The sequence below is a fragment of the Arachis ipaensis genome, chromosome B6 (genome assembly GCF_059453495.1).
Source record: "Arachis ipaensis isolate K30076 ecotype BB chromosome B6, ASM5945349v1, whole genome shotgun sequence".
NCBI lineage: Eukaryota > Viridiplantae > Streptophyta > Magnoliopsida > Fabales > Fabaceae > Arachis > Arachis ipaensis.
In genome coordinates this window covers 136,424,960-136,446,133 of record NC_142441.1, presented here as the reverse complement: position 1 = coordinate 136,446,133, position 21,174 = coordinate 136,424,960, and the positions used below count along the sequence as shown (strand labels likewise).

General features: G+C 35.4%; 2 protein-coding genes across 2 annotated transcripts; one reads left to right on the top strand and one right to left on the bottom strand.

The window, feature by feature from the left end:
• The first annotated feature begins 569 nt into the window (after positions 1 to 569).
• Positions 570 to 9,743, top strand: TPLATE (ARM repeat superfamily protein). The gene is made up of 7 exons (XM_016306782.3): positions 570 to 2,105; positions 2,408 to 3,004; positions 3,785 to 4,146; positions 4,418 to 4,721; positions 6,525 to 6,647; positions 8,130 to 8,585; positions 8,888 to 9,743. Exons 1-7 carry the CDS (start codon positions 972 to 974, stop codon positions 9,389 to 9,391), a joined length of 3,480 nt encoding a protein of 1,159 aa, XP_016162268.1. The 5' UTR covers positions 570 to 971; the 3' UTR covers positions 9,392 to 9,743.
• A 1,145-nt stretch (positions 9,744 to 10,888) lies between these two features.
• On the bottom strand, positions 10,889 to 16,176 carry COP13 (Proteasome component (PCI) domain protein). The gene is made up of 11 exons (XM_016306781.3): positions 15,628 to 16,176; positions 15,215 to 15,330; positions 14,859 to 15,105; positions 14,009 to 14,066; positions 13,755 to 13,844; positions 13,406 to 13,477; positions 12,566 to 12,655; positions 12,254 to 12,412; positions 12,049 to 12,170; positions 11,302 to 11,374; positions 10,889 to 11,218 (listed from the first exon to the last, which is right to left on the bottom strand). The coding sequence occupies exons 1-11, from the start codon at positions 15,810 to 15,812 to the stop codon at positions 11,153 to 11,155; spliced, it is 1,278 nt and encodes a 425-aa protein (XP_016162267.1). The 5' UTR covers positions 15,813 to 16,176; the 3' UTR covers positions 10,889 to 11,152.
• Between the last annotated feature and the right edge of the window lie 4,998 nt (positions 16,177 to 21,174).

Genomic DNA, 21,174 nt, shown 5'->3' with positions numbered 1-21,174 from the left:
AATTTATAAACAATACTGATTTTAGCAAAGAAGAATGAAATTATTCATTATCACTTTATTGAATTGCATTAGATTGCATTTCATTCCATTTAATTCAAATTGTTGAAAAATAAAACTAGATAAAATTAATAACAATCCAAATCGCCCTTATTCAACCGATTTAAATTTGAATTATTTATTATTTTAGAACATGTAAAACCAAAAACGATTTTAATTATACGGTTTGATTTAAAAAAATGCAGATAAAAAATTGAAGAGAAAGAGAATAAAATTCGAGAAAAACACAAAAACATTAAAGAAGAAAATGAAAATTTAAAGAGAAAGAGATAATAATCAGACGAAAACATGGAGAAATCAAAGAAAAAAAAAACATTTACGTTGAAGAGAAACGAATAGAAAGATTAACGTTAAAAATCTGTTATAAATGACGCATGACTATAAATCACTTAATTAAATTTAGTTAGTGAAATCACTTCAACATAGAACATTTTTGTTTTTTAAATATTTTTTTGGTGACTATATTTTTTAAATATTTGTTATAAAAACATTTATCCCTCCAACTAAAAAAAATAGTAATAATGGACACAGAAATGGTTAGTTTTGAGCAGTGAGCACACTTTCAAGCTTTAACTATACAGTTTGCAACGTCCACCACCCCGGGTCACTCCCTTTCCCAGAGATCATCTCCGATTCTGTGTTCAAATTCCAGTCCGACACGGTGAATTCAAGCTTCAACAAATTCTTTTGAGCCTCTTCACACTCCAACACTAACCAATTACTATTATTACCAACTCAACCAAACCTTTACATAACTCCTTTCACCTTCTACTTCCAGAGAATCTCACAACCTTCTTACTCCCGATTCTCACAGAGAAAATGATATTCCATTTCACTCCCTAACCCTAAACTCCAACACTGCCCAATTTCATCTTTGGATCTGAGCCCCTCAATTTCTCAACCGTCCAGCGGCCATGGACATCCTGTTCGCGCAGATCCAGGCGGACCTCCGCTCCAACGACGCCCTCCGCCAGTCCGGAGCCCTCCTCCAGGCTCTCCAGCAGTCCGCCGCCGGCCGTGACATCGCCGTCATAGCAAAGACCGCAGTCGAGGAGATCGTTGCCGCCCCTGCCTCCGCCGTCTGCAAGAAGCTCGCCTTCGACCTCATCCGCTCCACTCGCCTCACTCCCGACCTCTGGGAAACCGTCTGCTCCGGCATCCGTGCCGACTTCCGCTTCCCTGATCCTGACGTCACCGCCGCCGCCGTCTCTATCCTCGCCGCCATCCCTTCCTACCGCCTCGCTCGCCTCATCGCCGATTGCAATAAGGAGATCTCCGAATGCTTCGATTCCCCAAGCGACAATCTCCGATTCTCCGTCACAGAGACCCTCGGCTGCGTCCTCGCCCGCGACGACCTCGTTATCCTCTGCGAAAACAACGTTGGACTCCTCGACAGGGTGTCCGCCTGGTGGACCCGGATCGGCGCCAACATGCTCGACCGGGCTGACGTCGTTTCCAAGGTCGCCTTTGACTCTGTCGGCCGCCTCTTCTCCGAATTCAGCTCCAAGCGGATGAGTCGCCTCGCTGGCGACAAGCTTGTTGACAGCGAGAATTCCCTCGCGATCAGGTCTACTTGGGTGTCCTCCATGGTTGATTTTGTCTGGAAGAAACGAAGGGCGCTCATGGCGAGGTCCTTGATCCTTCCGGTGGAGAATTTCAGGTCCACAGTGCTCCCCATTGTGTATTCGGTTAAGGCTGTGGCTTCTGGCAGCGTCGAGGTTATTCGGAAGCTGTCAAAGGCCTCCAGAGGGGCTAGTGGTGGCAGCAGCGATCAGATTGATTCCAATGCTGAGAAATTGGTGGGTGTTTCGGATGTCGTTACACACTTGGCACCATTCTTGGTTTCGTCATTGGAGCCTGCTTTGATTTACGAGGTTGGGATCAATATGCTGTATCTGGCTGACGTACCTGGAGGGAAGACAGAATGGGCCTCGCAGTCTATTATCGCAATCCTAACGCTGTGGGACAGGCAGGAGTTTGCCTCTGCTAGAGAGAGTATTGTTAGGGCAGTTGTTACCAATCTTCATCTCCTTGATCTTCACATGCAGGTGATGCCCCTTTTAATTATCTAATGTGATTTGGCTTAACGGATTTTTACCTATGAATTGTGAATAGCCTCATGATTTTACTAGTTAATGTGATATTGGTCACAATTGATATAAGTATTGTCGTGGCTATACTAGGCTTATGGTTCCTGATATTAATCTTATGATTTTTAGTGTTTAAAATGTGCTTTGTTTTGGATATTGTCTTGCATTATACTATATAATATAAATATAGCTATGTTTGATGTCACAGTTTGTTGTGCTTCACATAGCAATGCTTATTACCTATAAATGGCTGCTGGTAGGTGTCATTGTTCAAGAGGCTACTTTTGATGGTGAGAAACTTGAGGGCAGAATCAGATCGGATGCATGCTTTGGCATGTATATGTAGAACAGCTCTTTGTGTTGACCTATTTGCCAAGGAAAGTGTCCGAAGAGGGCAGAAACCTCTGGCTGGAACTGATATTGCTTCTCTTTTTGAGGATGCCAGAGTCAGTGACGATCTTAACAGTATTACAAGTAAAAGCATATTTAGGGAGGAGTTAGTTGCATCACTAGTGGAAAGTTGCTTTCAGCTGTCCCTGCCTTTGCCTGAACAAAATAACACGGGAATGGAGAACAGGGTTATTGGAGCTTTGGCATATGGAACTGGCTATGGTGCATTAAATTGGACGGAACCTGCTTTAGAAGTGGTGGAAGTTTGTCGGCCTTGTGTTAAATGGGATTGTGATGGCCGAACCTATGCCATTGACTGCTACTTGAAGTTGCTTGTTAGGTTATGTTGCATTTATGACACAAGGGGTGGTGTAAAAAGAGTCAAAGATGGAGCTTCTCAAGACCAAATTTTGAATGAGACTAGATTGCAAAACTTGCAACGTGAACTTGTGAAGGACTTGCGCGAGGTACTTAAAATTTTATACCTTAACTTCAGCAGCACCGGAATCTATAAAGATTCCTTATTTTGACAATTGCATGCATGTAGCTTATACCATCCAAATGATGATTATTACAGGTATTAGAATATTTTACAGAAGACTGATGATAATAACAAATCACCATTTTTCCTCTGTGTAATTCCCCTAAAGCTTTTCATCCCTCTCTTTTATATCTGTCCTTTTACCCCTGAACTTGATGCTGAATTTGCTAGTTGATGATAATAAGTTCTTACTCTGTTTTCTCATGAATTTCATCAGAAAAAATGTTTGGTTTAAAATGTCTTCCATAATGTAATTTTTGCATCAGAGCATGAACTCTCTTGTAGGTGAAATATAATTCAGTAAGTAACTAATAATGAATCTCTGTGGCTTTATTTAATAATATGCTTTGCTGTTACACGATGTTGTGAATGTTTTTGTTTTTTTGTATCGACTAATAGGATTGTTTAGTATGATATGATGCTTCAGTTATTTTTCTTGAGCAGAAATAATCCAAGCTGAGACCACATTTTTTCTTGTAGAGAGAAAAACAAAATTTTGAAGAGGGAAAGAAATGTTGGTTGATTGTTGGCAGGAAAAAGAAAAAATTGGTTCCCTAGCGGAACTGGTAATACTGAGAAAATACACACCTTTTTCAACTATACCTGACTTGAGCCCCTTGAAACACGTGAAATTTCATGATCTCTTTTATAGTCATGCATAAATCTGGTTTCCACAGTTGGATGGTTAACGTTTTGAATGTAACAGGTGACTACCCCAAGAATATTGGCCCGTCTTATTTGGGCTATTACAGAGCACATAGATATAGAGGGACTGGATCCACTCCTAGCAGATGATCCAGATGATCCTCTTAATGTCATTATATCAAATATTCACAAAGTTCTATTCAATGTTGATTCAACTGCTGAAGCAACCAATAGAATTCAAGATGTACAAGCAGTTCTAATATCTGCTCAGCGGTTGGGATCACGCCATCCTAGGGCTGGGCAGTTACTTACCAAAGAACTTGAAGAGTATAGGAGCCATGCTTCAGCTGATTCTGTCAGCAAGCATCAATGCCGTTTTATATTGCAAAAAATCAAATATGCTTCAAGTCATCCAGATTCTAGGTGTGAATTTTTGTTCAAGTTTACCTTTGTATCTGCAGTCATTGTTACTGTAGTGTTTGAGTAATCCATCAGTCCAACTTTTTAAAATCATGGAATTTTCTAATTGTAATTGGTATTGGTTTTAGAAAAGATTCTTGCCAGTTTCTTCCTATTTCAGAATATATTGGAATTTAATGACCATTTTGATTTTTTATGTTCTTTGTTAAATAATAAATTTTAATTCATTGTGCGGCTGTGATGACTTAGTTTGATTGTCTTGTTGTTTTTCCAGGTGGGCAGGTGTTACAGCTGCTAGAGGTGACTACCCATTTAGCCACCACAAGTTGACTGTTCAGTTTTATGAAGCATCTGCTGCTCAAGATAGAAAGTTGGAAGGATTGGTTCACAAGGCTATTTTAGAGGTGTGGAGACCTGACCCCAGTGAATTAACCCTTTTCCTCACGAAAGGGTTTGATTCTACTTTACTGAAGGTTCCTCCAACTGCAATTACTTTGACTGGAAGCAGTGATCCCTGCTATGTTGAAGGTTATCATTTAACAGATTCAAGTGATGGGAGGATTACTCTGCATTTAAAGGTTAATAAAGCCTCATTTTATTTCTTTAGGTTAATAAGGCTTCAATCTATTTCTTTCTTTCTCAATTAAGAAAAGCAAAAAATAATCGCTTCACATGATATAATTGTTTTGATGCATTGTATTGAGACAGAATAGAAAACACTAAACTCTATTTCTAATAGCACTAGAATTCTAATTCTATGCAAATGTAAAAACCATGAAATACAAGGAAATATGAAAACCAACCAATGGGAAAATTATTCTAAAGGACCGTTAGAAAGATTTAATTATTAAAAAGGACTTTTAATACCAAAATTATTAAGAAGGATCACATTTTTTTATAATATTTAAAAAGAAAAACTAAATCTTTTTGTAAGGAGATAAATATGTTTTTAACTATTTATTTATTTATTTTTTATAATCTTTAATATATGCTGTTTGATTCTCAACATTATATAATATGTATGAATATTCACTTGGGATTAATTAGTTAATTAATTTAAAAAAAATTACTTTAAAAGATCGTTAGGGAGATTTAATTATTAAAATATTGATTCTTAACTATTTATTTATTTATTTTTTATAATTTTTATATTAACAATTTTTATTTTTTCTAAAATTTTAGTAATTTTTATTATTTATTTATTTATTTATTTTTTACTTTTATGATCTTTTGTCTTTTTTTCTCGTTAGGTAAAAATCACAGAAATAAAAAATAAATAAATAATTAATAAAAAGGATTATTCTCTACATACAAGTCATTTACACATACAAGTCCATACAAGTTATTTATATTGTATTGTTTAAGAATTTTTTATGTATGTGTATTAATAAGTTCTATATAATTCAAAACTCTTCCTCTCCTTCCTTGCATTATAAAAGTGAATTTTATTCAATTAGGATTAACTTGTATAAACTTGTATGTCAAAAAGACTTGTATGTGTAGTAGGTCTCTAATAAAAATTACTAAAATTTTAAGAGAAATAAAATTTATGAACATAAAGATTATAAAAAATAAATAAAAAAATAATTAAAGATATATTTATCTCCTTATAAAAAAATTTGATTCGTCTTCTTAAATATTATAAACAGATTTGGTCCTTCTTGATAATTTTAGTACTAAAAGTCCTTTTTAATAATTAAATCTTCCTAACGGTCCTTTAGAATAATTTTCCCAAAACCGAATCCTAAAGATCAACTCTAATACTCCTTAATATTCTAAGGTATAATGTTAGATACTCTGTATATCATAAGATGTACTTGCATAGAGTACATAGTAGTGGTCATATTGTTTCCCTGTGAAAAAGGATTAGTGGTTTGACAGTTGTTATCAATTGATCTGAAGCTAGTATATTAATTAAATATATTTAACGAAGATTCACTTTACACGGCACATTTGATTTTACATACTGTTTTGTATCACTATGATATAAGCAAAGTTTCGGAGTTTATCTTTGGTGTTATTTTGTGAATGCTAATCTTTTGATATATTGGTGAGAAAGTTACTTCAGTGTGGATACTATTCTGGTGAACAGTACAATACAAATTTTTTTTAATAAATATGTTAAGTATCACATCTCATTAGGTTCCTAAATTTGGATTAATGGTTTCGTGGTAGAAATACTGATGTTAATTATGCCTACCATTATCCAGTACCTGAAAAATTAAACTATACTTCCTCGTTATTTCATGTTAGAAATGCTTATTTCTTTCACCTCTAAATTATATTGAAGAATAATGTTTTTTGGTTTTGGCTCTCATTTTTTCCTTAAAAGATCTAATCCCCAAGTGTTTCTCATTGTCATCTCAATGGAAATGCTTCAGGTCTTAAACTTAACTGAGCTTGAATTAAATCGGGTGGATGTACGTGTGGGATTGTCAGGTGCATTATATTATATGGATGGTTCTTCTCAAGCAGTGCGGCAGTTGCGTAATCTTGTTTCACAGGTTGCTTCTCCTCTAAATTGCATATTCACTCCAGTTTGATATTTTTCTAGTTTGCATTTGCATCTTGGCTGCTTTTCCATCTTTTGTTACATGTCTGGCAAGCTTAGATAGGTACATCTCTACTTTGAGTATCTCATGCTTGTATTGGATTTAGGCTGAAGTGTCAAATGGCAAGGCTAGATGAGATTGAACTATTTTTATTGTTAAAAGGATTTACATCCTTCGACCTTTGTGCTAGTCCAACCACACTTCTGAATTGCCTGAATTTTTGGACTTATGAGAACATGGCCGGCCACAATTGTTTTCCAAACTTGAGGCGCTGGCTTTAGTTGGATTTGCCCAGAAAAAAAAATGTTGGTCTAAAAAACTTCAGGTGATAAATTGTTACCTGCAGTGCAGCTGACTGTCATGATTAATAAAAAGGACACATAAAGACATTAAGATGTATGTTATAAAATTGATTGGATAATACAGCATGGAAGGATGTATTGGACAAAATTATGTGATCGAGTACAGTACAGAGGCATGCATGACATTCAAATAATAGGTTTTGCTAACCAGTTTATTTAAGGTTTCCATGGTAAATATGGTAGAAAATTTTTAACGAAGAACAAACCCAAGAAACAATTTGTTTCTAATGCATTGAAAGCTTCAACACTTTCTCCATAATTAGAAACCATACATAGTGTCCCAATGGCTAATGGCATTGGTTAGCAAAACCCTTAAAGAAGGACACTGAACAAGGAAAAGGGTGACAATGATGCTACTATCTGGTCGTATGATAGGTTTTCTTAGCACAATTCAAGCAGTTTGAGTTTTGTAGTCTAATCATTGAGATGCCAAGCACCTATATTGGACCAAATGTTTGAGCTTTCCTTTAAGTTCTTTTCTGTTAAATATTATATTATATGCAACTTTATTTTTTAAATAATTTGATTAATTGTTGTAGAAACCAAAACCTGAAATGAAGTTTTGTTTTATTTACTGGTTTCTTTTTGCAAAAGCTAGGAGGATTCTTTTTTTTAATTGATAAAAGCAAAGTGTCATTTCTTGGGTTCTACAAAAAGTGAAAAATGGAATAATCCTGAAAATTTTAAAAAATAATGTGAAGAATAAACATATAATAAACATTTGAAATGCTACTGTCCTAGAAGTAATTGTTTAGCATTTCTCTCTTTAAAAATGATTTATTATATTTGCTTCAGTTGTTCTTTCCTTCTATCCTTTCTCACAATTCATAGTTTTATATATAGAAGCGCATGTTGATCATGAACAAAAAACTATTGCTGTATTGCCCATTTATTTGGGGATAGAAAGTTTGAAGGACATTATGTAAATTTTGCTATAGATCAAGTTTGATGTTCATCTACATAAATGCATCTAACAATTGAATTTTACAAGCTTTGTTTTCTTTATTTCTTTAATATTCTATTTGCTATAGTTTCTTAATCTGTGGTCCTCATTTTATTGTTCCCAATTCAGGATCCAGTACTGTGCAGTGTCACAGTTGGTGTTTCCCATTTTGAAAGATGTGCCCTGTGGGTTCAAGTTTTGTATTACCCTTTCTATGGTAGTGGTGCTGTTGGTGACTATGAAGGTGACTATGCCGAAGAGGATCCTCAAATCATGAGACAAAAGAGAAGTTTGAGACCTGAATTAGGCGAACCTGTGATTTTGAGATGTCTTCCTTATAAAATTCCATTGACTGAGATGCTTTTGCCCCATCAAATATCGCCTGTTGAGTTTTTCCGACTGTGGCCCAGTTTGCCAGCTATCGTAGAATACACCGGTACATATACATACGAAGGAAGTGGCTTTAAGGCAACTGCTGCCCAGCAGTATGGCACTTCTCCCTTCTTAAGTGGACTGAAATCCTTATCTTCCAAGCCATTCCACAAAGTTTGTTCTCATATTATCCGCACAGTAGCAGGGTTTGAGGTGTGAATTTTTTATTTGTCATCACTCATTGTCATCATCATCTATTTGGAATATTCAAAGCATGTTCATTATTTGCCTTCCCTGAATATCCCTCAGTATCACATAGTCCTCTTAGTATCATGTATTACTAGTGTGTTTCTACTTCGATGGGTACCGTAAATATATACCCAAAGTAACAGAACAACAAATAGGATGAAGCAAGGGTGCAATTGGGATTATGTACATTGAGTTGTTAGACATTGCATCATTCATTGTATAATTTTACTGACAACTTTTATCCTGTTTCTCTTTTGCTGGCATAGTTGTGTTATTTTGCTAAAACATGGCACGGTGGCTTCTTGGGCATGATGATTTTTGGTGCCAGTGAAGTGAGTAGAAATGTCGACTTGGGTGACGAGACAACAACAATGCTGTGCAAGTTTGTTGTGCGAGCATCGGATTCATCTATCACCAAGGAGATTGGATCAGATCTTCAGGGCTGGTTGGATGATCTTACAGATGGGGGCGTGGAGTATTTGCCTGAAGATGAAGTGAAAGCTGCTGCTGCTGAGAGGCTTAGGATATCAATGGAAAGGTTAGCATTGTTGAAGGCGGCCCAACCGCGAAAGACTGCAAAATCTGATGATGAGGAGAGCGAAGATGATGACAGGAAAGAAAAGAAAGATGGCGAGGATGATGACAAAAAGAAGGGACCTTCAACGCTGTCAAAGTTAACTGCTGAGGAAGCTGAGCATCATGCTCTTCAGGCAGCAGTGCTACAGGAGTGGCATATGCTATGCAAGGATAGAACCACTGAAGTTAACTAACATTTTTATGTTACATTATTTTTTGCGTTTTTTGTTTCTTTTTCTTCTTCCTCTGGGTTGCCCGAGAAATGAATGAGTATATTCCGTGTTCCCTGATTCCATTTTAGATGCACCAATCAGGTAGAAGTAAAAGTTTGCTCGAGAAATTGTTGACTGTATTCCTTTGTTATCTTTTCCACCACATCTTGAGGAAAGTGCTTTGTATATGTACCGGCTATTGTTTGCTTTGAGAAAATGTAGAAATGTTAGTAGTGTATTTTTCTTTTATTTAAATGTATTCACATGTTAAAATGATTTTGTATTCAGAATTTCAGATTCATTCATGTTGGAAATCTATATTATTGTGGTATAACTATCATATTTGTCAATAAGATTTCCTACGTGGTATGCCAATCCGGCCTGTGTCAAGTGAAGGCCAGGATTAGAGTGAATAATGATCTAAAACTTTGTGCTTTCGAATAAGGGCCTCAATAAAAATATTACTCCTTCACATTGAGTTTTTGATATTATGTTGAGATAGTAACGCCTGACTTTTCTGGCTACATTTGGTTCATATTTCTTCCATAATGATCTCTGAATCCTATATTCCTTAGCATGTACATCAACAATTACTAAAATTTAAATTGGCTTCCCAAGTTCAATTGAAAGGTTGAGTTAGATGACTTGTAGTGATGATGAAGCAACAATAACAAATCTCAGAAGGAGGAGCTTGCCGAAACTGACAAGATGGATAAGATATCCATCAGAACAAGATCGAGAGGGAGAAGGACTAGCCAAAGGTAAGTAGGAGACAACAACTAAGGCCTTCATTTACATAAAAAGTGAAGAGCTGAGCTTTTGCAAAGGAAAGTCTTTATTTGTGGGTGTTATTAGCTTTATTTGATTGGTGTTTTTGTGAGGGGTTGTGGATTATATGTTGCATAGTTTATGATGTGTCTCACCTGTTGTTTTTGTAGGATTTTAAGCCAAAATCTTCTCTCCCTTGATTTGGATGGTGGAGTCTTTAGTCTCATTATTGAAAAAAAAAAAAAACAAAGAGAAGACATAAATTCCATTTGCAACCTTCTATGATTCAATCGTACCAAGTTACACCCAAGTGGTAGCTTCCAAGGGTCCCAAAACTTTGAAAGAAATTTTCTTGTCTCAATTGCCATCATCCCGTACCAGTCCCAAAGCCTTTCCTTAGCACCCCTTAGAAACCATCTAGCCAATACTTCCAGAACCATCAAAGAAAAACCGTCAGAATGTTTTCACATAGTCACTCCCAAGCACCTCTTCATTTAGCAGTTTTTCTGTGCATATAGTGTTCAGATGACCTAACGGTTAATATAATAGCTCCCGTTTTTTCCACAATACAGAATCCATACTCGTTTTAATAGACATTGGAACATTGTATATTCATCAGTCCCGATTTAGTTCAAGATTTAATTATTTAAAAAATAACAATGGAAACTTATTTTTAGCGACAAATAGTACTGGAGAAATCCGCAAAATATATGCCCCGTAAATTGAATTTTACTATGTAAATATGATATCACTAAGGAAATATCACAAAAATGGAAAGAATCTAGAGATAACAGTCAACAAGTTCATCAGCAAGTACAATTTAACATTCCCCAAGATAATTCAAAGATGAACTACTTTGTTCTTCCAATTGGAGGCAAAATAAACAAAAACCCCATTAACACCAAAGGGAGAATGATCAACTGAACAAATCTACTAGCATCATTCCCACCATATATAGTCTTCATCTTTAAAGCCTTAAATGTTGAATTTTGTTGGAACATCAAAGTCATCAAAGTCGTATCTCTGCCGCTCCCTTCCCACCTGTGGATGAAGCTGCTTTTTGTTATCTATTCTTACATATAATTTCTGATGACAGTATGAGAATAATTAATTAACACACAAACCTTAGATAAGTATAACTGGTCGCATGAAATTTGTTCATCCATTGCACTTAGTTTCCTTGATAATGCCATTATCCTGTGGGGCAATTAAGAAAATTGATTACATGAGGAACGGCAAATGAGACAGATCACCATCAAATCAACAATAACAATATACTGCTTGGGTAGCATATTTTCACTTTAAGTCTTCAAGCAAAGATTTAAAATATAATATAGAAACACGGAATAGAGAACTGGAATTTGAGATGAGCATCTCAATTTCAATTTTCATGTTTGAAATAAAATATGGAATTAAAATTAGTTACACATAATTATATGACATTGAAAAGTAAATGAAACAAGCTCTTTATAATTCCTAATCTATACCCATATGATTAATATCAATTCCAAGACTCATTAAATCATTAAATGTCTCTTTTCTCATTACTTTGTATATGATTCTCCCTTTGTTTTTTTTTGGAATATTATATGCTATCTATCCTATTTGTCAAAACATATTATGACATAAAAATTTAAAATCTTCATTTCATTTTGAATCTGAAGATATACTAGTAAAACTAACATTAAACATAGAATTACAAGTCATCTAGATTTTCAATGACATAAAAAATTTAAACAATTCTAATTCCAATGAATTGGAATAGAAATTGAAACTCTATTGCAATTCCAATTCTACTATCCAAATGGCAAGTTAATCTTATGAAAAATATACAGGAACTTTTTATTGACTTTACATAAAAAAGGGCTTACCTCTGGATTGATGAATCAATATTCTCAATCATCTCACAAGTTTTATACTGTTCAGGATCCTCTAAGAATCTAACCATTCCATCCCTCTGGTTAATTGTTGCATATATTTCACCATCTTGAATCTGCAATTCACGAGTGTGAATAATAAATAACAGAAATTTAATGCTACAAGATGGGCGAAAACTGAAGAGTTTAGGAGCACCACCATTTGTAGTACGTGCATCTCTGCTTCCTTGGGACTATTTAACTGAACTGTGTTGGCAATATCTTGGAGAGAAAGGGTCAAGTATGTCTGGGTCAGTCTTTGAATATTTCGCTTATACATGGACAATACAACCTGCTTAACCAACCCAAGATTGTTGTCCTGAAACCAATACGACGTGATATAATCAGTGTTCACAGAGACAGTTAAGGAGAAAGCTACCCAAAAATGAAAATTATTAGTTCGACATGGTGTAGGACTTGCTGTTTCAATGCAAATGCTTCAAGTAAAGGATACGATTGTGAAAGCACTCACATTTTCAAACTTCTCTGTATTTGTCTGGACATAAGCCTCTAATTCTGCAATTTTCTCTGTGCCATAACTACTTGCCAATTCGATATAAGGCTGCTCAAAAAAAAAGAAAAAATTAAGTTATTATTATTATTATTCAAAAAATACGTCTCAACATTCTTCAAAAGCATGTACATATATCCAGCAACGTGAAGTATATAACATAATTACATGAACTCAACATTAGGTGATGTACCGCATACCAGTATGCGCATACCCATTCACAATTTGTTTGCGTACTTGGATGCGATGGGTATACTTCCCACATAACATATATTACCTATGGCGCACCACGTACATGTTCCCGTACCAAAATGTATTGCATTTTGGGTAACTATGATATATAATAGCAAATCTATTTTGCCACACAGAAATGAGTATCTAAAATTCTTCAATGATTATAATGGAAAATCACATAAATAAACCCAGACAAGGAAATTCTCTTATCCTTCAGAAAAGTTTAAATTATAAAAAAAATCTAGTTAAACAGATATAAATATAAAATATGTAATACTCTTAGCAAACATCAAATATGTAAGCTGTCCATTTTTATCTTCTGTGTTATGTCTCTATTCTTAGGTTTTTTTTTTTGTTGGTTTTTTTGGGGGGGGGGGGGGGGTAACCAAATATTTTAAAAGCAAGCAATGCACTAACACCGTATTCAAAGGAGGAAACAAAACTTAGTAGAATAAACAGTATTCTCCAACAAACATGCTTAAAATATAATCAAGTAGTCATTCACATAACATTAGGACAAAAGTTTGTCAACTGATTTGCATCCTTCCTGACCTCACTAAGTTATACCTGACAGAAGTTCTTTAGGCTTCTCTGAGCAACTGACGAGGCATATTTAGGAAGGCTTGTAGATAGCTGCCACTACACATAATGATAGTTCAGGTGATTAGTTACAATGATAAGACCTCACTTAATAAAGACTAAACTGATAAGAATGGAAAGCCTATTCGCAATGTTACTATCCTGATCACAAAACTGATAAAGCTTGACACTACAAGTGTGATCTCTTAAAAATGTGAAAGATCTAACTGAGCACTTCTTTGATTTTTCCTTCTTTATTTTTTTTGTGCTGCTATAATGTAATTTCATGCCTTCATTATGCGATGTCACCGATAAAAACAAGAATATAAATGCTTACCTGTCCATGATGAATGAGAGAAACCAATATATATTTTTTATAAGCTTCAACAGCTATAGCATTCAATGTAGACATTGGAGCAGTTACTACCTGGAAATATAACACACAAATTACTACAAGTAGACAAACTGGGAAGGTGGTGGTGGTTGTTGTTGTTGTTGTTGTTATTATTTTATAAAAAATTGGGAAGGTTGTTAAAAGAACAAACCATCACAGATATAAGCTGCAGTGATAAAAGATAAAAGATTACTTACATTATGCAGAAGGTCCAATGCCTTTTGAAATCGTTTCAGTCCAATGCATATCATGCCTCTGTCCAAAGGTCAAGTGTTAGACACAGTATACAAATTCCTCATGTTATAAACTCATGACAAGAAGCATAATCTAACAAGGCTGCAAAAAATCATTTTAAATTACCTATGTGAAGTTCAATTTAAACATGATCAACATCATATAAGAACATAATTTCCAGGTGCCAGCATGCAATTGTATAGTAGGGAATTTATAGCACAATACAAACTTCGAGAAGATGCAAGTAAAAGAGAAAACAGAAAATTAACCAACATGATTCAGGATGGGACAACCAATGACAAGATGGAAAAGGGGGTAAGAACCAAAGTGATTCATGCTAGTTACTTTGAGGGACCAAATTGAGCATATACTTAATGTCAATTTGTCAATGCAGATGCTGATTGCTGAGTACAGGGTACAGTCTTTCTGTTGTTCACCTTGAAGGTGTGTTTATTAAGAAAAAAAGATAATGAGTGAGAAACTTACAAAAAGTTGTGGAAAAGATTGGACAGAAGGATTTAATTTCTCTCACACTGTTTATATTAGTGAATGACAGGGTTGAGAGGACTGAAGCTAACTACTCATCCCCATGCTTTTCAGATTAAAAGCAAAAGAACTATGCATAAGGAAGATGTTCAAAGTTCAAACACTACCCAGATGTAAATTGAGATGAGAACAACTTCAATAAAATATTATCAAAGTCAATGGCATTTAAGCATATATTCCATAAAGTAAATTAAAATAGTTATGGACAAATCCTCACAATCCTTTTGTTTTCCCCTTTCAAAAAGCAAAGGGACGAGAGGAACACACCCATAGTAACAGTAGAGGAAAAGGTCTCTCGGCTGATCAACTTCAAAAATGTCATCCTCCAATATTGATAGGCCAGTTTTATAGCATTTTGCCAACACACAAAGCATAAGAAAGTCCGAGTGCAAAGGAGTCAAGTGTTCGGTGGACAACTGAAGTTTTCTAGCAGCGGTTAACAAGGGACCAGCGCCACGAATGGGAGCTTCAAGCATCATTACTTGGTCTTTCAGTCTCTTGCATACCAATACGACTGCAAAATTTTCAACACAACATTTTACCAAACCAAGCAATTATATATAAATAAACAACATCAGCATTGCTCAAATGCAAATTCAAACTGGGGTAACAAAGGTTAATACACTTTTCCGGCGCCAACCGAATTTGCTCTGCATTGCAAGCATTAATAAACCCAGTAATGATAGGAACTGATGTCTCAGCTTGCTGCTTTGAAATCTGACCAGATGTGAACGCATCTCTGACATTATATCATAAGCGTAACCCAAATCAGAAAAAGAAAAGAACCATATTTCACTTACATACGCACTAAAATTAAGTAGACATAAGTAAGTCATGTAATGCAACAATATCCTTGGTTCCCATAAATAGGGCTTTCAACTTAACATCGATAGTTTCCTATTCAAATAAGTTGCAACCTTTTTACTCCCCCAATTATTTCAGAAACCCTAAAGAATTTGATCAAGTGATTTGAGGGTTTTACAGAGCGAAAAACGAACAAAAGCGGAAAGAACAACTTGTGAGAGAGAGTAATTACAGGACATAGAGAAAACCAAGGGAGTGCTCGGAGGGAGCGAGTTGGCCGAGAACGGGGGACAACCGAGTCGACTCAGCACGGAGCGAGTCATCAGCTTGCTTGAGAATGATGTGGAGGCGTGCGATGTCTCCAGGGGTGCTCGACAACCCTTGGATTTGGGCAACAAGGGCTTCCAGAGGGTCCATTCCTCTCACTAAATCGTTCCAAGGATCCCAACTCTCAGTGCATAGAAGAAAATAATTAAACAACACGAAGCTCAATTCAGGGGGATTTTGGTGATTTTTTGCTTCTTCCCTCTCTGTTCCTCACTAGATCACTGGCATATTGCAGTGCTTTGCATCGTTTTAGGAATCAACGCGGGCGCTTCAACTCAGTGAAACAAACCGCTAACCCATGTTACGGGTCACCTTACCCTGGGCCTCTGGTGCCATCATCAGAGACCTACATGGCCACCACTAAGCCCAGCCATGTGTTTGTTGTGACATTGTGTACCGTGAGTGGGATAGTGTCCCAGTTATATCTTGGGCCTAATTGCAAATGACTTGAGGCTGTGGAAGGTGGCATCGCATGGGAAAATAAAGCTGGTATCTAGCCAATTGGATCAATTAAAATTCTTTGGTCCATAAGAAAATAAATTATAAAATATCGGTAAAAAAATTGGTAAGAAAATATTAGTAAACTAATTGAATTGGTCCAATTTTTTTATTGAGAAACCAGTTAAAAATTTAATTTTCATAAAAATTATTTTTTGAAAAATATATATTTTGTTACAAATATATCATTTTATTATATCTAATTTAACCACAATTAAATTTCAATAAACATTTAAATTTTTTAATTTTTAGTTTTGTTAGTTCAATAATTAATCTAATTTTCACAAATTTAATTCTCTAATAAATAGAAAGTTGTCTATTATTCTATCCTCTTTGACTTGTTTTAATTTCATTGGATGGTTTTTGTCTAGTCAACTTTAATAATTGATATAACCAGAGTTTTTTTTTTTTTTTTTTTTTTTGGGTATAGATTGATATAACCAGAGTTCTTCATGTTTCAGACTTCAGTGTAGCTCTTGATACAGTTCTTCCTGTGCTAAGTTTCATCATGCATAACTCCCTTGACGTTGTTGCTGAAAACATGGACCTTGTGTCAGAGATCCTTCTTCAATTACCAGTGAAGCTTTCAGGTCATATATTGCACGAAGAATACCACGACGTTGTAGTTCCTATGTATGCAACCCAACCATTAACCACTCTGTTGTTAATAGCAATGAAAGTTTGGATTCTGCGTGCACCTGCTTAAAAAAAGTAGATGCTATTTGTTTTTTTTATATTATTGTTTGTCCCTTGAATTGGTGGATTCTGCGTGCACCTGCTGCTCAAGTTTTTTGTTTTTTTAAAGGTGGTTTGGGAGTTCGATGCTGAAATTAGATTAAATATAGTTTAATTTTGATTGAATTTAAGTTTCATTTTAATCATGGTCCAAGAGGCAATTTATTTTAAGCATTGTTGAATTTTATGTATCAACTAATATGGATGTACATTTTAACATGTATGCCGACGGTGTTCAAATTTTTTGCGAATAGTTGCTATTTAGTTTACTCTACATGTATATGATCAAATGGGTTGTATTCTATATGCATGGTTTGAAATTTAACTACAAAATCACAATAAATTCAGTTATCTAAACATGGTGAAACGAGGCCTTTTTTTTTCTAATTTTTTGTTTACATTTTTCTAATCGTATTAAATAGATGTTCGTTTTAGTATGTATGTCGATGGTTCTTTTACTGATTTTGTGCATGTACATGTTCAGCTAGGTGTGTTCTATAGGGTTGTGTTTGTTTCTGAGAAAAGGACAATATATAAAAAACAGAGACACAAAATTTTGTATTCTTGTATCCAGTTTGGTGATAAACTAGAACAAATTATGAAAATCTAATTTTTTTTTTCATTCAAAAAATTTGAGAAGAAAAATATAATAATAAAAAATATAATTATAAAAAATTAACAAGAATAACGAAAGAAAAAAATAAAAAATAAGTTGTGTCCCTTGTTAGTGTCTCTGTGTCCTTCCTCTCAGGATGAACACAAAATACACTAATTCAGTGTCCCTGGACACAATATCTCTGTCCATGTTTCATCTGTTAAATACAATTTTGTGTCTTCGTGTCCCTGTCTCAGTGTCCCGTCCTTGAAAACAAACGCAGCCTAGGGGTTTAAATTTTGGTGAATTGTTGGATGTTCTCTAAATTCAATGTAATTACATCGTAAGTTTCTCTTGTGTGAATAATTACCCGAAAATGGATATTTACAGCTTATAAAATCACCTCATTTGTGTTGCTGAAAAGCCAAGCGAGATAGGAAAAAAGGTAATATGCTGTTTACCATTATCGACGTCTACTTCCACATGATCCTATTTGCTACTTACAACTACTTTTTGTTATTGACAGAAATTATTAGAGGCACGATGCTCGCCTAGATACTTTCATGATATGATGAGTCATCTTACCAAAAACCACGCAGATGCGAAGCTGGCGGAGATAAAGGCAATTGGCTTTGGATTCTTGAAACATATTCCATATTGGGCGGTGAAGTAAGACATTATAGTTCATCTAGCTCAATCCTACAATTTTAGAACAAGAACCTTGATAGTATATCTTAGCAACATCCGCCTCAACGCTGAGTTAATTGGGTGAGTTTTCGACATTCCTTCTTCCGGTGAGTTCCTCCTTATATATTAATTAGCATGCCATGGGCCTATTCGTTCAAACATTGTTGTTTATATCCAATTTTTTCTCAACTGACACACGGGCATGTTGTAGGTGATGGATTTCCATCTCTGGACGATAGGAATCCAGCACATGTGGCCATCAAAAGGCAGTTTCAGAGACGAACAACCACTGAAATCTACGATTTTGTTTACAACTACGCTATGGAAACGGAATCAGACAAGATGGAGTATAGAAGACATTTCATACTAGTGGTCCTAAAATTGTTCTTGTGTCCAACAACACAACAGGTAATTTCGCCATGACACATTTACCTCGTCTTTGATGTTTCTGATCCAAGAAAATTCAATTGGCCGTCACATACTTTAAAGTGGTTGGACATGGCAGTCGAGAAATATAAGCTTAAAACGAACAAAACCTGTGATAGCTGCATGTTCGTCAGGCTGGTAGGTTGCATTAAATGAGTATTAGTAAATTGAGCATATCATTTACGTTGTAGAGCATAATTTGCCTCCATCTTCTGTCTAGGTACTGTACTTTTAGCGGCTGAAACACGGTGCGTTGGATAACTGTCATGAGCCGTAGCCATGGATCGCTGCATGGACTGCCAAAAAACTAGAAAAGAATGCGACATATATCCTTTCTGAGGTACTCACTTATGCGAGTGTTTCTTTATGTTGAATTGTGAAACTCTCTGTCAATATCAATAACATGATTCCGATATTTAACATGTTTTGCCATATGCATCTTATGAATGGATGTTAATATAACTGACATTTGAGAAAGGTTTTCTCCAGATAATTTGATTTTGATGCTGGGGTTGGTAATAGTTGTTTTGTCTTCATACTAAATGGAAATTTCTTTAAATATTTTCCTAGTTTTCTTGTGTTAAACAGTTGTGGATGTCTCTATTTCTTTGAGCATTGCATGGCCTTTTATGTATTTCCTACCCGACAGGTTTCTTTGTGTAGGTATTGATTTGTTTATGCCTATATCTACACGGATGTTGCTTCTGTTAGGTATCAGCATGTTTCTTTTTTATACTAAATGGATGTTTCTGTATATATTTTCTGAGATTTTCTGTGTTAAGTAGTTATGGATGTCTCTATTTCTTTAAGAAGTGAATGGATTTTCTTTTCTTAAATATTCCTCGGCAGGTTTCTTGGAGTATGTACTTGATTGTTTTTGTCAAGATATAAGTGGATTTTCGTTCTGTTAAGCAGCAGCATGTTTTGTCTTCATACTAAATGGGAGTTTCTTTATATATTTTCTTAGTTTTTTTTTGTGTTAAACAGTTGTTGATGTCTCTATTTCTTTAAGAATTATATGATTTTTTAACATAAATCCTACTTGGCAGGTTTATTTGTGTGGTTACTTGATTATTTTTGCCAAGACATACGTGGATGTTTCTTCTATTAGGCACCAGTATATTTCATTCTCATACTAAATGAATGTTTCTTAATGAAATCCATGTAAGTGACAAAGCAAACAGCTATCCCACGTAAGTGAAACAACAAAACCAACAACATAAGGCACATCAAACGCATGTTAGTAAAAAAAAATGGTATCCAACTAGAGAAGGAAAACCACCCATACAAAAAACATGTACAACCCAACGAAAGAAATATTACCTATGCCCAAAAGAGTTCAATAGCGACATGAATCCACCACTATCCGATGCATTCCAACCGGTAGCACCATCAAATCCTTTCTTTCCAGATGCATCGTAATCATTATCTATCCGAAGGTCAACAACATGAAAAAAGAAACGCAAAAAAACAAAAACAACATATACGAATCAACAATACTATCTCAACAAATGATCAAATATACCTCAATATAGCACAAATTGGATGTGAATTTCTCTTCCTCTCTCACATAGATTTCTTAATTGACTTGTCTAGAACTGCTATAAGCATCTTACTTTTCGGTCGATCTTTAGTTGCAACTCTTGAAGGGCCCTGCATGTCATGTACACCAACACCACCTGCGCTCGGTGTGGGCATGCTATTCTGAGTCGCAGCAACATTATTGGAACGCATGATGGCGCGGTAATTAGTCAGCTTAGACTTTGCGTCCCAAAAAGCCAATTGCAATATGGTTGCTTCCTCATCATAAGTAACGAATTCCTGAGAAACGTTATAGAACTCTGCACACAGACCCCTGAACAAATTGTGGCTTTCATCGGACATAGCCACATCATGGCTACTCTTAATGTAGGTGTTCTTGCGTAGTACGTTCTTATTTCATCGAAGAAGAACATTGCAGCTCGGTACTCTGTCAACTCTATAGTATGAAAACACAACAAGGGTGTGGTAACACAATATATTGATGGATTCAAACATGTTGCACTTGCACCAAACCTCATGAGTCAAAGGGTCAAAATCAATTCCGTATATACGGTACACAGTCTTCTCAGAAACTATCTTCTGCATGTCCACTTTCACAAAAATAGAATCACCCTGGTATATATTTGACCGAACAACACAATCAGTTTTTTTTTTCTTAACTCCAGTTGAATATCCTTGAACATATTACTAGTGTATTCCCGTTGAAATTGTCTCTCGATGGTAGTGCTCGATACACATGGGATGACTCCTTTCGAGTCTGCAGCATCATCTTTCAGCTCCTTCTGCTCCTTGTTCCCAAGCACATTGTTGTATTTATGGACGAATTGAACCAAACCACTCTTGCAATATAGAAATTTTCCGTAAAATGTGTGCATACTTTTACTCCTTTCCGTACTCCTTATACCAGCCCAAAATTCTCCGTTGATGAATATTGGAACCCACTTTCATTGATTGTCATAAAGGTCTACA